Genomic DNA, 16,413 nt, shown 5'->3' with positions numbered 1-16,413 from the left:
TTAATTGCTTGAAGGCAAAAAAAGGAAGCAATTATCAGAAATTCCAATCCATCCTTGCTTCCAGTGAGATGGATATAGATGAAAGACCTTGTGGCTCACATGCCCATCCTTCAGCCCTCATACAGATTGCGCCGATCACAACACGTCTTCCATTCGTCTTGTATCCTGGCCTTCCGTCTCCATGTGCGGCCATGTCTTTTCACGATAAAATCGTCCCGTCTTTTTGGAGGTTGGCTGGGTGGTGATTTCCAACAACAGTACTTTCTATTTATACTTGTTAATGGTTATTTCTTAATATTTATATTGTAGTTGTGCCTAGAAGCCCTATCAGCAGTTGGAGCCCCTTGTTGCTAGGCCTTATACAATGAAAAGACAGCACCAACAAGCTTACAATATAGTGGTCTAAATTCATTGTAGGTGTAACTTTATTGACTTCTGTGTCTAGTCAAAACCATCTATAAGGGAAACCCAAAAGACATGTTTCTGTCCAGTTCTGATTCTATCAGAAATGTGAGAACTCCAGCCTGGCCACTGAAAGAAAAGAGCAACAAGTATATGACTGTCTATTTTTTTGTGTCAGAGATTTATAGACACTGATCCTGTAAGTGACTCTGCACAGGCAAACACGTGCATGGTCATGGAGCACCACTGAAGTTAGTGGGTTCCACCCACATAGTCACATGCAGGATTGGCGCTATGCATATTAATCGTTTCATCTGTTATTCCTTGGTCTTTTGTATTGAAAGCTTCTGATCTGTTACCACAAAGTAGTTTTTAATAATATAAATTGATGTATGATTTTGACAATACATCTATCATTTAATTTTACATTTTTTATCGTTGGCATTTTTCTAGTTTTTAAAATGTAAATGTATTTATTTATTGTGAATTCAATCTTAATAACAGCTACACACCAAAGGGCACTCAAGGGGCCCCCTTTACACACCATAGTATTAAAAGTTGCAACAACAATAATCTAAAACAGCAGCACTGCTTCCCTTCCTACCCACTAACCTACTCCTCCTCTAACCTCCTCTCAGTGGACCAATATGACTTTATTCTCCCTTCACACATTCCCACCAGATAGCAACTACATCAGCCCTCCACCAGTGACATTTCACCTAAGTTGCTTGATTTTGTTTCATTACTTCAGGAAGCATTGAGCTCTGGCTGCCTTTGTTAATGTTTTAAAATAGTACTTAACCCAAGCTGACAAGCCATTATGCTTGTGGCATAGTTAATAAATAAATGTTCCATTTGATTATTTATATCAAAATATTTATAAAGAATAATTTTCCATCAGTAACTGCTCAGCCATAAATCTACTGCATGGGAAAATTCTTCATCTTTTTGTTTTACAGAAGAAATGTGTTACCAAAATAAATATTATTTAAACTTATTTATATATTTTCTTTTTTAAATTTTATGTTAAGTCCTGTTCCTGTGTCTGCTTGTTTTGGCTGAATCATCAACTGACTGACTGACTAACTAACTAACTAACTAACTAACTAACTTTCTTTCTTTCTTTCTTTCTTTCTTTCTTTCTTTCTTTCTTTCTTGTACTAAAGTTGTTATATGTGGGGATATACAGCAGTTTGAGAGACATAGGTGAAGATGGATGGATGTTAGTCTGAAACTGTATTTACTTAGGTTTTTTAATGCAAAATTCTGCCTAGCTGTCATATTCCCTATGTTAGTGCTGAAAAAGGTTACTGTATAAAACTTAACTTGAACTAATCACTGATGAAATGTATTATACTCCTACATTATGAATGCAGTACTATAGGAAAAGCGCATAGACAATTGTCAACAACTTAAGTCATTGGGAAAAGACCACAAGTAACAATATACAGAGGTCTGCAGTTCATTCAGGCTCTTTATTTGTAGGTAATTCAATAAAAATTTAATAAATTAGCCTTCCTTGCTGACTAGTTAATAAACAGCAAAAAAAAAAAATTAGTTGGATGGGAACTGGATTTTCTGTTTCATGGGAAATTCTGTAAGTTCACTTTTTTTTTTCCTGCTCTAAATGGAATGAAAACATTTTTTAAAAAAATATTTCTGGCAAGTCTGGCAAATTTAAAGAAATTTAAAAATTTCCCAAGTCAATCAGAACATTTCATTACAATAAAATAAAAAAATGTTTCATTCTGATTTTGACATTTTTAAAATAGAAATATTTTTATAATCTAAAATAAGTCATTTGTACAAGTGCTTTGTGTCAGGCTATTTTTTAAATGAAATTTTGTCAAAATTGACACGCTTCTGCTAGCTGTCTTGCTTTTGATGAATTGGCATCTTCTAATGGAAAAATTTCCAGCAAGCACTAAAAATGACTAATAGTGGAAACAGATCTGAAGTAACTATTGCATCTTTTAAGAAAGTCCTGAGACTTATCACATTCTCTTGAGTAACTAGTAGATGTGTGACAGAAACAACCGTCACTTGCGGCAAAGTTAAGGGGAGGAAAAGACAAGTTATTTACTTATGTGAGGTTAGCTTTCAATGTATTTAGAGACTCTTATCTAAAAACAAGAAAACATTTGTGAACATCATTTAAACTTTTTGGAAAAAGGCCAGTGGTGATGTTGATACCATATAGCCATTGCAGTCAGGGCTCCCGTTTTTTTTGTTGTTGTTTGTTTTTACACAAGCTGCTAATAGTAAATAGCTATGCAGGTGTTTTTAAAAATTACACCTCATATGGGTGAAATTCACTCTGACATACAGGGCCAGCCTAAGGCCTTCTACACCACTTTAGCCTGGTCTTGAGGCTGTGTGGAGTGGCACTGGATGTAGTGATGTTGCAAAGATGCCAGTGAACTGCAGAAAGGGGAGGATGGGGGTGGGGTTTCTGTGCACATTAGTTAGTGCAGAGTGTGACAGTTGAAGTGCATCAAAAGAAGGGATGACAGGATTCTTTTACAAATGGTGTGCAAAGATTACACCAAATACTGCTCCAACTTGTACACTGGAGTGGCAGCAGCCATGGTGTTGGGAGAGGTTGGTTACAGCCCACACCAAGTCTTAGATTGGGGGATTGCCTGTTACCATTACAATTCTTCCATCCACCACATTCTTAACTCACACACAGGCCAATTAAGGTAGTGAAGTGAATTTCACCCTCTGTGCCTTGAACAGTTGTAATTTCTGCATTATAATTATTCTGACTGAGGTTCCATATGTTTCAGTTAGGTATAGAGTGTGAATTTTATTGCCTTATGTATTTAATGTGCTTATAAAAAAAAGTTTGTATTGTTGAACTCTCAACGGAGGGCTTTTCTGTCATCCTGTGCAGCCCTCTTGTAGATGGAGAGAACCTTCTACTGTTGCTTTCAAATTTCCTGTGGATATATTTACAATTATTTTGAAGCTTTCGTATTGTAAAAGACATGAAAGCATGTCTACTTTGGAAATTTGATTTGCTTTAATAAAATTAAAGGTTTACTCACAGAAACATCCAATAGTAATGAAATATATAAAGTTGGTAGCTATATTGCTGCCACTAAACTAACATTTTGTATCCTATGAATTATTGGATCAGTCTTCTACACACATGTGAATAAAGCAAACTACATTACCTCTTTTAATGTTATAACATAAAGTTTGAAAAGGTTACTCTATATGTATCACAAATATATTGTGAAGATCATCAATACACAGCAGTGCATTCAGTGAATAGTTTTGTATCGTAATGTAGTGCCCTTCTAAAACTACAGTTTTCTGAGGCACATTAGAGAAATAAACTCCTGCTCTTTTTCATTGTGACTGGTTGTTGTAGCTATATTGCAGGCTATAACGTTGGAGGTTTAATATTTAAACCAGACAAATGGATTTAACCAAGAGTTTATGTGAACAGTACAACTGCAGCTAACTTGCACATGCATCATATGGTCTCCTATTCAGATTTACATTTTTAAACAATTTTAAACTCGGAAAGGTCTAAAGTTTTGTATCTTGCTATGTACTTTTTATTATATTAATTACTGTGCTTAGCAAGGTACAAAAATTTTCTGTCACTACTATTATAAATACTCTTCAGTCTGAAAATTAAAACTGGGTAAATGTTTCATTCAAATAATTTTAAAAATTTAGGTATTGCTGGTTTTGCTGATGATTAAAATCCAGAAATATTACCACATTAATACCCTGCTTTTGATTGATTAAAATATAGCATTGTAGATCATTTCTTTGCAGTCACACCCTAATCTCATAGGCCCCAATCCTGCAAAGACTTACACCCATGCGTAATTTTATACACTGTATATTTCTTGATTTAAGGCAAATCATATTTCTATAATTTGAAGTCAGTGGAACTGCTCACCATGTGTAAAATTAAGCATGCACCTAAGTCTCTGCAGTTTTGAGAACTATGGCCATTATAAAAAATATATCCGATTTTAAAAGTCTTTTTGCAACATAAATATTTATTTTGGAATTGTAGCTATAATTGTAAGCACAGGGCTTTTTAAAAAGTAGTATATAATGTAGCTACACTGTTTCTCTTTACTAAAAAGTCATTGTGAACTATGAATTTTTTTAGTCTGCCAACCCACGTTATCCATGGTATGTTTAGTGTCAGTCACTATGGTATCTAGGCACCCATAAATCATCAATCACATCAGTAATGCAAAACCTGCTATTGATTTTATTAATATGTGCCCATGTAGAAAATTATAATATCTCCAAATATTTTAAATTAGTTTAGAATGATTGTAGTTGATATCTCCAAGGAGGACTTACGCTATATTCCTTCTGTTAAGAAAACCTAGTGTTGCTGTGAGAGAGGTAGAGTACCATGTTGAGAATTAAAAACAGTGACTGTGTCTGTGTACCTTTATATATTTGATATATGCAATCCCATGTACTTTATAAAAGTACATAAATTTACTTTGACACACACGGAATGATTTGTATTATTTCTTTAAAAAAAAAACCAACCAGTATTATTTTAGCACTGTTTCAATGCAGCCATTAATAAATACTCTTTGTCTCTCAAAAATGGCTGGGCAAAGTAGCCTTTTACTGTATATAACCAAGCATTCTGCACTGCCATCTGCTGGGAATGATGTGAAAATGATGTGGGGACTGATCCTCCACAAAATACTACTGCTTAAAATATTAAATACACACACATACACTTCGACAAATTTGCTGTGAAACTCGTGGATTTTATTTGTACTATAATTTGTCTCCTTCTAATAAGAAGGCACAAACTCCATGTAATGTTGTTGTACAACCTGAAACCAGAGTATGTTGGTAGTGTTTTAATTGTAATTGTAAGAAAAATGGAATATTTTCTAATTTTTTACTAGAATGTTAGCAAGTTCAATAATAAATTGTTCTGTACTTGGAATTCAAGCTCAGGAATGTGTGTTTCACAGAAAAGAAAGAGCAACAGGGTACATAAAAGTAACTACAAAATAATATATTTAAGGGACAGTAACCACTTAAATTTCTATCTGACATTTAGAGTCTGTTCCTGCATTCCTAGGCCACTCCCATGGAAGTTTAAGAAACATAGGCCTTGATCATAGGCCTATTAGAACTGCAGGGGTAGACCCCCCCACACACACTTCTCCAAAGCACCATTGAAGTTAGTGGGGTTTTGCAGAGGCACAGCCTGCATGTATCTGACCTCTAGAATGGGACCCTAGATTATACTGCTGTAAGGGTGCAGGGGTATTGGTGGTGGTTTTAAAATGTCATGCATGGAGGCCTAACTTCGGTTAGGGCCCTGTTGTTCTAAGCACTATATAAACACACAGTAGATGACAGCCTCTGCCCCAAATAACTTTGTCATAAAGACAAGACAGAATAGATGAAAGAACCTTGTGATGTTGTATGTCTAGTAACTCCATTCAAACCTATAATATTTTATAAATACTAAATATTATAATTTTGTGTTTATATAATGCCAATAAAGTATTAGTCTCTCTACGGAGTCTCTAAAGAACCTGCAATCCTAATAGTAGCTGTTTCAGAAATCATTCTCAAATGCAGCAGGTTCTTTTTTAAATTTTGCAGACTAAAAATATGTCCTCCAGTATTAAGTACTGCATCTGTAATATAATTATTTCCAACTGGCTAGTAGAGATTCATGTTTTCTTCTTGAATCAAATTGGTGGTATATTTTGGTACCTGTAATGTTCTAGGCACTACACAAACACAAACAAAGGCATTGTCTTTTTCCTGAATGGAAACATTTAGAGAGAAGGTTTTTGATGCTGGTATGTTGGCAGCATCCAGCTTCGGGTGTCAATAAACTATATACGTGAAATTCTCCAGACTGATCAGGATGTTTAGTGCTCCATGATGTAATACAGGCCTTCAGGTTCCAGGCAAAACAATGCTATATTTACAACTTGTAACTAATAATAGATGGTGGTAAAAGGAATTGTATTCATATGGTAAATGAATACAACCTTAATGTGCACCATATGCATGGTGTTGGGATGATGTACTAATATATCACATTTATTTAAATTGTTTGATTACTGAGAAAAATGATTATACTATTAAATTCTAAGGCTGTATCACATAGATATGAGAGTAGAGTAAAACAGGAGAAGTAATGATTTATGGTCTAGAATTGATACTTTGAGTATCTTCAAAACCAGACTTTAGTGCTGTAAAAAAAGTGTTTGGTAAGTACCATACTTTAAGCTCAGCTAGGAAACATTTCAAAGCGTTTCTGGAATTAATTTCTGTAACATAGGAATTGCAGGATGTAAATTCACTATGGTACACACAAGAACACTTTGTATAGTCAGAATTATATATATTAGGAGCTCCACTTAGCTGGAAGACTAAATTTGTTGAAAAATACTGTTTGCTTTTTAAAAGAAGAAACACAACTGTTTCTTTTAAGGCCTGATCATTCATTGGTGGGGGTGGTTTTGTTTTTGTTTTTTTTAAATGCTACAACGTTCCTAGTCATTGCAATATGAAAGGTCACAAAACATGTATCTAATACTATATATAAAACAAGTTGTTTTAAAATTAATTAGCAATATGATCTTATTTGTAAATAGGCACAGTATATGCTCTCATTATTTAATACTGTTGTTGGGAAGGTTTTAAATGATTTAAAAGTTTTCTTAATTGGAACAAAATTTTACTTCTAATAAGCAGAAAATAGTAAAAACAGCAGAAACTGATAGATTTAAAGTGAGCTAAACCATTGTATGAAATTGTTCATCTGAGATTATTTTTTGATTAAGAGATAAACTCAAAAGTATTTGTTTTGTGATGGAATTGATCTTTAGTTATAACACCACAAAGAATACTGCTAAAAATAGACATATGTTAGCACCTTGTCCTACCATTGCTATAATTTTTATTGAAATAGTTGCTTTATAATGGTCCTAATAATTTTCCTTTTTGGATGGATACTTTATACTTGGTCTCAGCTGGAAGGTGGTGAATATATCTATAAGGTGCACTGAAAATCTGTATCTAGTTTTATGGTTTAAAAAAATGTGCTCCTGAATTGTTCAGACTGTTTTAAAATTCAAAGCTGGTATTACAGTAACAACTTAATTACCGGGGTATAGAACATATGTTAAAATATTATGTACAGTGGGGGAATGAATAGTCGCACTGCAGATGCCTGCAAGGGATTTGAGAGGAGTTCATATTCAGTGGGAGGAGTAAGAGACTTCCCAGGACTTTCAACTGACAAACTCTGAATGAGGGGGAAGAGGTTCCAGAAGACTTCACATTGCACATAGGGTGAGAATTGTGAGGCATGGGAGTCCAAGCTTTGTGCGTGTAAAGTGTGAATTATAATATTCCATTAATACAGGTTGTAATATTTTTTTTGCTCTTTATATTGTGCCATTTTAGAGATACAAGGAACCCTATCCTGAAGAGAGAGAGAGTGTCTATAAACACAAGAAAATCATTCAAATTCACGTTTCTAATTAACCACTCTGAAGGGAGATGAACAAACAAATTTTACATTCTAGTAGCATCTGCTTACTCAGTACTCCATGTCAGTTAAATGTTTGCATGGGGTAACTAAGGGATGGAATGAAATAAGCCCTCTCAGTATCCTCAGTGGTAATAAGCATATTAGTAATCTAAAGTCACATGATAAAGTAAATTTATGTTTAGCACTTTACTAGCCACAGTTGGAAATATTACTAGCATCAGTTGCATTTAAATTTCTGGATTTTGTTTCAGGTTTCAAATGTGAGTTTACTCAAAGAAATTGTTTCCTTGGGGCAAACTATAGGCTTTTAAGAAACACATGCAAAGACAAAACTAGCCTCTAGATTTAAGGTTGTGCATTTTGTGAGATTATAAAAAGTTTGAACAGATGGCATGCAACAGTAGAAGGAAAAAAGATTGGACTTGGGAGGAAAAACTCCTATGTCTCTAAAGTGGAGAATAACATAAGGCACAGTTCTTATGTACCTTGTAACTAAAGTATAGTATAAAAATTGTGTGTTTAAAAAGAAATCAGCCTTCGCACTAAAATTGCAGTGATACTTTCATAACACGTATAGCTCATCATTCAGTAAGATCTGTTGTACATGAAAGAGCTAGTCTCATTTGTGTAGCAGTGAAATTTTTTTATTATATTGGCAGCAACTCTGCAGAATTCCATGAATGTAGTATTTGTGTAGATATTTAACAGGAATCAGTTTGAGGCAAATAAACTCTGAAATATGTTGTAAAACTAACGTGGAAGTCTAATGGCATATCGGAGTCCTTGAGGTTGTTTTGCTTATTTACGTTTGGATGGGATATGGCTTGTGCTCATAGTTCCTAGATTTCATAATTAGGGTTTTACAGTTATGTAACCTTATTTTAAAGGTTTTATTATTTTTGTCAGTTTTTATTAGAAACACTAATTATAAAAATTGTGAAATTTGTAGAAAGTGTTTGGTTTTGCCTATCCTTATGGGAAAGCACTCAGTCAGTTATTTTAGCAAGCAGTAAGTAAAAAGATAGTTGGGTTAATTGATGTTTCATTTAATTAGAATTTTATATTAAGACATAAAATTGCATAATTAATTTGCGCTTAAAAAAGTGCCCAACAGCCTCTACAATCATGGAATCATAACTTGAGAATTACTGTTCATCTGTCAGTGACTTATCATAATTAACTGCCTTCTCAGCCTGGAGTATGAAAGGAGCCATAGTCAAAATACTTACATTTTAATATGTTGCATAATGTTCTCTCATCAAGTGCTAGCTTTAGGAAAGGGCATGTCACATTTTAATGTGGGATATGTTTTTGCTTCTAGATTGAGTACAGGTTAGAGGGAAATGTTCAGAGTTTGCTGTATTTGTCAATTCTTTCAGTCAGTCGTAACATAGCAAGCGGTTAAACAAGGAATTCGCTTCTGGATTTAAGATGTCATGATTCTGTTTTGTTTAACACCACCAAGCCTGGAAAACTAGGAGGAGGAAATCCCAGAAACACTAAACAGTTATTCGTTAGCTGTAAGGAGTGACTTCTTCTGGATGTTGTAAAACTAGAAGAAAGTTTTGACTTTGTTATAATTTCACTATTCCTTTAAATGTAGTTTCCAAGCATCTAGCACTCTTTCAGTGAAATATTGCACACGGGAGATCATGTGGTGTTTTTATCATCTGAAGTTTGAGTTTTATGATTTAAAGTGTACTTTGGTCACTTAAGCAAGAGTGATATTTTATGCAATTTTCTATGGGAAAACAACTTTGCAGCAATTATTTATTGTAATGCAAGAGAGTTCTCTGACATAATTTGAATAGTTACTGAAAAGGTAAAAGATCCTGCTTATTTTTGGGAAAAGAGTTTTATATATATATTATGATTTTAATAAGTCGTAGCTACATTTGTTACAATGTGAATGTGCCATTAAGATTTCTACACCATTCAAATTTAAATAGTGCTCCAACAGTGGTATTGGTTAAGGATGTTATTATATACTATGCTGAGAAAAGCACATCTGTAAGACTGCTGTGTCTTGGTTATTAGTGCCAGGATTTGGGCTATCTTTAATCTCATCTGACTTGTTCATCTTCCTTAAGGATCTCCATAAAGATGCCTGAGTATTCTTTTCACCCCTTAGTTAGGGTTTGCCTCAGTGGTCGTAAACCTGCTTAAGGGACAAAGACTCTTTTCCTTTGAAGTCATTTCCACAGCTTTTCAAAGGGGTCTAGAAGCTGGTTCCCTTAAAACAATTTAGAAAAGTTTGAAGAGGTGCCCCTTAAACCAGTGACAAAATAAAATTTTCTCTGCATTATTGAAAACCATGACAATCTTCTGAAGTAGTAACAGTTTAAAAGCTTTTAAAGAAATCTGTTCTGCTCAACAATCAGCTTTTAAGTGACCCATTATTTGGGAAATCAGTGTGTTAAAAACCCCTAAATATTTAACATTTTTATCAAAGGAGCCAGCCTGACTTTTCACAGGAATCTTGTTTTTCAGTACTGAGAGAAATAGCCTAACTGGAGGTTTCTTTGTAAATTTACTTTTCTGATTGTTGCTCTCTTTCTTTTAATTGATGTGCAATTATTTAATACTAAAGCCATTTGATAAACAGTTGGATGAATGGATTTGAGAGACGCGCTTATAATCTAGGTAACATGGGTTTATATTCTAGTTTATATAATATTAATATAATATTACTAAATGAAAAACAACATAAGTATTATAGATAGAATTTTTACTGTGTACTATGATAAATATGTGTCATCAGTCCATGTTGTGTTGTAGGAGAAGCCTAACTCCTAGATACTATTGGGATAGGTACTGTGGAAATTCATAACATTTAATTCACAGAGACAACAATAATACCACTACCACAAGCATTTAAAGTAAGCATCTTGTGGCAGTAGGGTTTTTGCTTCTATCCTCTAATAACTGCATTTAAAATAGTTCCTTAAATGTCCTTTTGAACTCAAACAGCGTAAACCCATTAACACCAAGTTGGTGCTGCTCATTTCAAACTCCCATGATTTCAGTGTTTAAACTATTGTTTTATGAAAATATGTAATAATTTAATTAAAGTAATTTTTGATGATCTGTGCAGTTTTGTGTTAAATGCAAGTTCTGAAGACAGTGGTAAATAATAACTATTATTGACTATTTAATGTTGCTAATGTGTGCATCTCAATTAAAAAATACTGCAGACCAGGAACTGTGCAAAACTGCCTTACATTTCATTTGGGGACAATAGGACAGAGTATGGGATCTAAAAAGTAGAATTTGATACTGGGTAATGAGGCTGTTATAGTAGATTCCAGTGTAACCATTAAAGTTTATAGAACTTTTTTCAATCCGTTTGTGCAAAGTCATGGATTGTCTTCATTGTTTCATTCACTTTTAAAAGTGCTTGTTCCATGTTTAGGTGAGGAAAGTTCAATATAGCCATCTTTCTGTGAAATCAGTCAGCTGAGAAGTACCTACTGATCATAAGTCTATCCCTTATGCTTTTAATTTTTTTTCTGAACTGTCTGCCATGCTTCCTGAATTTGAGTGTGTTTTGCCAAACTCCATATGAAACAAAAGCTGTAGCATTTCATGGTTATGTATTTGGGGATTAGGGATCACTTACTAAGCTGCTCCAAAGTATGTATGCGTGCGTATACATACACACACACACACACACACACATATATATATATATACACTTTGGAGCAGCTTAGTATATATATGAGAATAATATTGTCCTGATTTATTAAGAAAAAATACTGTTTACTTTGCAAAAATTGTATGTTACAATAATATAAATTATGTATTGTAGCAGTAATTGCAGAATAAATCATATTTTGAATGGGATCATAGATTATGACCTTTTTAAAAAGACCATTTGAACATGACAGCTACATGGACATTCTGGGAATTGTTGCAAATGGTCAGAGTTAAAACGCACACTGGTAAGAGCAAGTAAAGTCTTTTTAACTTTACTTTCACATGTCCAGTCCTGCATCCATGCTGCACAGAGAAAACTCATTGTGCCTGTGAAAACATTTTTTGTTTGCAGGGTCTGTTTTAACAATCTGAGTGTCGTCTTAGAAATTATGCAGACACTACTTTGGAGAGTGCAGTATAAGTGAATGGACACATTAATTAGATTGTGCTTATTAATATTCATTTTTTAAAAAAATTCTGCTTCAAAGCTTTTTGAATCATGCTATCTAAACAACAAATGTGCTGCTTTATCCTTGCTGGAATTACTTGACACTATTACTTTTTTCTGTGTCTTTGCAAGTCCATGTACTATTTTTTAAACTCAAAATAACATTTGATTTTTACCACCATCTTTCTCTATAGCCCTAAAAAAACAACAAGGAGTCTGGTGGCACCTTATAGACTAACAGATTTATTTGGGTGTAAGCTTTCATGGGTAAAAAACCCACTTCTTCAGGGGCTTCAACCTGGACATCATAAATGTTTCCCCTTGTTACTTATCATAGTGATACACTTATTTACAGACGTGGTGATCTTTGTCCACTGAGAAGTAGTAGAATCCTTTATGTTCAAACTAGTTGTTGTCTATATAGAGTTGTGTTGTGTGTCTCTTCATTAATAAATGGCCAGGTTGAATTTCTGAAAGGCAGTGCTACTAGTATACTGTTGATCAGCAGTATGGAAGAAGTCATTCTCAAGTGTAACTGAAAAAGTATAGTCCATACCATGAGTATCTGTTTTCGAAAGTGTAAACTCCAAGGGTAAAGAAAATAAATATGTGAATTACCTTAAACACTGCTTTTAGAGATGAATCATAACTGAGGATTCCTTTTTTTCTTGTTTCCTTGAAGGTGATTTTGCCACTCCCCGAGCCGTCTTGACAGGACATGACTATGAGATTGTTTGTGCTACGGTTTGTGCTGAACTTGGTCTGGTAATAAGTGGTGCTAAAGGTAAAAGGATTTCTGTTATCTTTTTAAAACTATATTTTGGTCATAAAGTTATTGTCCTAGTTTAAAGATGAATATAGTCTAGGATGATGGAGATCATTTTAATTATGTATGATTCATATAAAAATTGTTTTAATTGGCACAGGTTTTCCTTTTAAGTCAATTTGAAAAACATCTTTTGACAATAACACATTAAAATTGAAGCCCATTCATGTGTATCTATGGAAGGCCAGCACAGACAACTTTCCCATGCTGGTCTTCCAGTTACCTTGTTTTTGTTTATTCAGACTAACTACCTTTAGTTGTTCGACAATACAGAGTGAACTATCCTCTATGTATTCCTGGCTCTCTGCTAAGACTATCAAGAATGCAACGTAATTATGTGCTTTGTTTTTGTTGTGGATAACTCCCCAGTGGCAACAGCAATGATTTTTGTTGTTGTTGTTTAAAGATATATTTGCATTCCCAACTAAAATTTGCAGTGGTTAGGTTCATCTTCTCTGAGCTCAGCTACAAGGTCCCTACTTTAAATCTTTCTTAAAGACCCATTTCTGCTGTGCTGCTTACAATGAATTGTGTTCACTTGAACATAAATTGCCTGTAGTTGTCCCCCATCCCTACCTTTGTCTATTTATCTGTCCTCCTTGGGAGCTCCTTGGAACAGAGACCTTCCTTCTTCAGTGTTTCAAAAGTTCCTATTATAGGCTGCATTTTCAAAGTTTGGCACTCAAAACTGTGCATACTTTTTACACAAGGGAATACCTGATGTGTGTATACTAATAAAGTTTTTGTCCATGTTCATTACCAATGAAGAATGTAGCTAATTGTATATGGGTACACATCTGATTTGTGAATGCATATCAGGAATTTGTGCACCTAAGTTAGGTGCTGCAATTGTAAGCATGCAAATAAGTGCATCTTACTGTGAAAATCTAAAAAGACTAATGAGATTGGTGCAGCCACGCTGCTGTAAACTCTCTAGTGGAGCTGCTCTAAACTGACAGGAGAGAGCTCTCCCTTTGGGCTGGTCTACACTGGGGGAGGGGGCGGGGGTCGATCTAAGATACGCAACTTCAGTTACGCGAATAAGTATCTTAGTTCGACTTACCTGGCCGTTCTTACGGCGGCAAGTCGACCGCCGTGGCTCCCCTGTCGACTCCGCTTACTCCTCCTGCCGAGGTGGAGTACAGGCGTCGATTCGGGGAGCGATTTATTGCGTCTAGATGAGATGCGATAAATCGATCCCTGATAGATCGATTACTACCCGCCAATCTGGCGGGTAGTGTAGACGTGGCCTTTGACTTAATTAAGCCACCCCCAATGAGTGGTGGCAGCTATGTCAGTGGGAGAAGCTCTGTCCACATAACACTGTCCACACCAGCACTTAGGTTATAATGACATGAGTGGTAGCATGGACATTGCCTTAAAGTAGATGATTGCTTTAATTACCCTAATGCAACTCTAGACTTTTAGGAGATGAGACTACCAATGTGAAGAACTTTAGTATTACAGTGTTGTACCTTAAATTTTCCATTTATAACACATTTTTAGTTAATTCAATAAAAGCCGTTACTTGTTGTCCTTTAATGTCTTTGGATGGATTTGATATGAAAATAACCAGTGCTTTTATTTCTGTTTCATCAGAAGGGCCATGTCTCATACATTCTATGAATGGAGACCTACTGAGGACATTAGAAGGTCCTGAAAACTGCTTGAGACCAAAACTTATCCAGGCTTCAAGAGAGGGCCACTGTATCATATACTATGAAAATGGCCTTTTCTGTGTATTCAGCGTGAATGGGAAACTTCAGGCCACTATGGAAACAAATGACAAAATAAGGGTGAGTGTGCAGAAATATATTCTAAGGGTTACATATGTCAATGTTTAAAATAAACTTAGGAGAATTCTGAGATTTTGGAATTGCTCAGGGTTTCTTTCCATGCAAACGGTGAATGAAATCTGTGCAATTTTACTAATGACTGCTAAATTTAGAAGGGCTCCAAAAAGTATGTAGTTGGGGGATCAAACATTGCTCATGGAATCTTGTTTAACTTTTCAGTGGCTCTGCCTATGTAGCCAGCAATATATTGTGGGTTTTTTCCCTCTGAATAAAAGGACATACAAATAATATCTGGTGTGCAGACACAGGAGAATTCAAGATATTACATTTTTGTCCGCCTCTAAAGAGTCAAGATGACCAGTCACTCCAGCAGCAGGAGGGCTGCTGTGTGTCATTAGCCCTGTCCATATTCCTGCATCTCAGTTGAAATATTATTCAAAGGCTGAGTTTCAGGAAGGCTTTTTGCTAATATGCAAAATCGTTGGTTCAAAAATGTTCATAAAATGTGATATGGACAGAACAAAATTTGGCAGCTGTGGTAGAGCTAAGCCAAAACACGAAAAAGGGAGAATATTTTTAATTTAACTACTTTAAAAAGAGAGAACAAATTAAGTAGAAAGTTAAAAGATGAAGCAGAACACTGCTGCCTTAGTTAAATCCAAAATATAGTGGGTTTTTTGTATTAAAAGAAAAATGAGAGTGGAGGCAATGCTTAGTAAAATAACTTTAAGGACTTATTTTAATGTCAATATAAATATTCTCCTGCAGTTCTAAAATCCAAACACAACAGCATTATGCTAATACATGAGAACCAGAAAGTGGTTCTCATCTCCCTCCCTAAAATACTCTTCTTCCAAAAGGCGTAAAACCTCGTAGCAGTCACCAAAGGACTGTAAACAAAAGAGCTGAAATAAACTAAAACTAAAACAAAAAAACCCACCACTGAACAAAACTTGAAGAGCTAACAAGACAGGTGTTAATTTGCACTGCTCAGTCAGCAACCCATCCTACTCTGTTGTCTATTTAGATTACAAACTCTTTAAAGGAGGAGGAGCTCTGTCTTCTTTCTTTTTTGTAGAGCAGTTGGCAGCACTATAATAAGTGAAATTGACCACGATATAACTGCCCATTGTAGTTTCATTTTCCAAACTGAACGCAATGGAAAAAAGTAACAAACTAAATGGTGAAGAGTTGATTACCAAAATCTGTGGATAATAAAATCATAACAATTCTGAGGTGTTGTTAATGCAGACAAGGATTTTTTTAAAAAAATATTATTTTTAGCTGTGCACCATTTCTTTTCCTTACAAGGTCTGATCACGACTTGTACAATATTTATGATATCCATCCTGAGCTCTTCTTACCCTCACAAGACTGTCCTACAGTCTTACAAGAATTCTTTACCTGTGTTTTTCATCCAACTGTGGGCAGTCTTAAATTTGCACCCCTTGTCCTTGCCTGATTCCCACAGATGCATAATTTTGTTAAGACTTGTGTTGCAAAAGAAAGCAAAATCAAAGAAATTAGCTTCCAAACAGGAAAAAATATTGAAATATTTTTTAAAAGAATGTTACTAGCCTTAACTCTTTCCATGAAGGAACTAGCATTTTATGATATGATATATGCAGCTGGTACAAAACGTTTTAATGTTAACAATGGAGCTCCCAATACACACACTTAAATGCTTCAGCTATGCCTTTCTCCTTTTTAT

General features: G+C 34.8%; 1 protein-coding gene across 5 annotated transcripts in view; it reads left to right on the top strand.

Moving 5' to 3' along the window:
* LRBA (LPS responsive beige-like anchor protein) overlaps positions 1–16,413 on the top strand; it is a 565,586-nt gene that overhangs the window by 537,513 nt on the left and 11,660 nt on the right. For all 5 annotated transcript variants that reach the window (XM_039542019.1, XM_039542017.1, XM_039542018.1 and 2 more), the window contains 2 exons: positions 12,763–12,864; positions 14,506–14,702. In XM_039542019.1, the coding sequence (XP_039397953.1) occupies positions 12,763–12,864; positions 14,506–14,702 (299 nt within the window). The remainder of the gene's footprint in view (positions 1–12,762; positions 12,865–14,505; positions 14,703–16,413) is intronic.

This window comes from Mauremys reevesii, linkage group 5 (genome assembly GCF_016161935.1).
Source record: "Mauremys reevesii isolate NIE-2019 linkage group 5, ASM1616193v1, whole genome shotgun sequence".
Classification (NCBI taxonomy): Eukaryota; Metazoa; Chordata; order Testudines; family Geoemydidae; genus Mauremys; species Mauremys reevesii.
The sequence above is the reverse complement of the archived record's forward strand: the minus strand, read 5'-3'. Positions and strand labels throughout refer to the sequence as shown.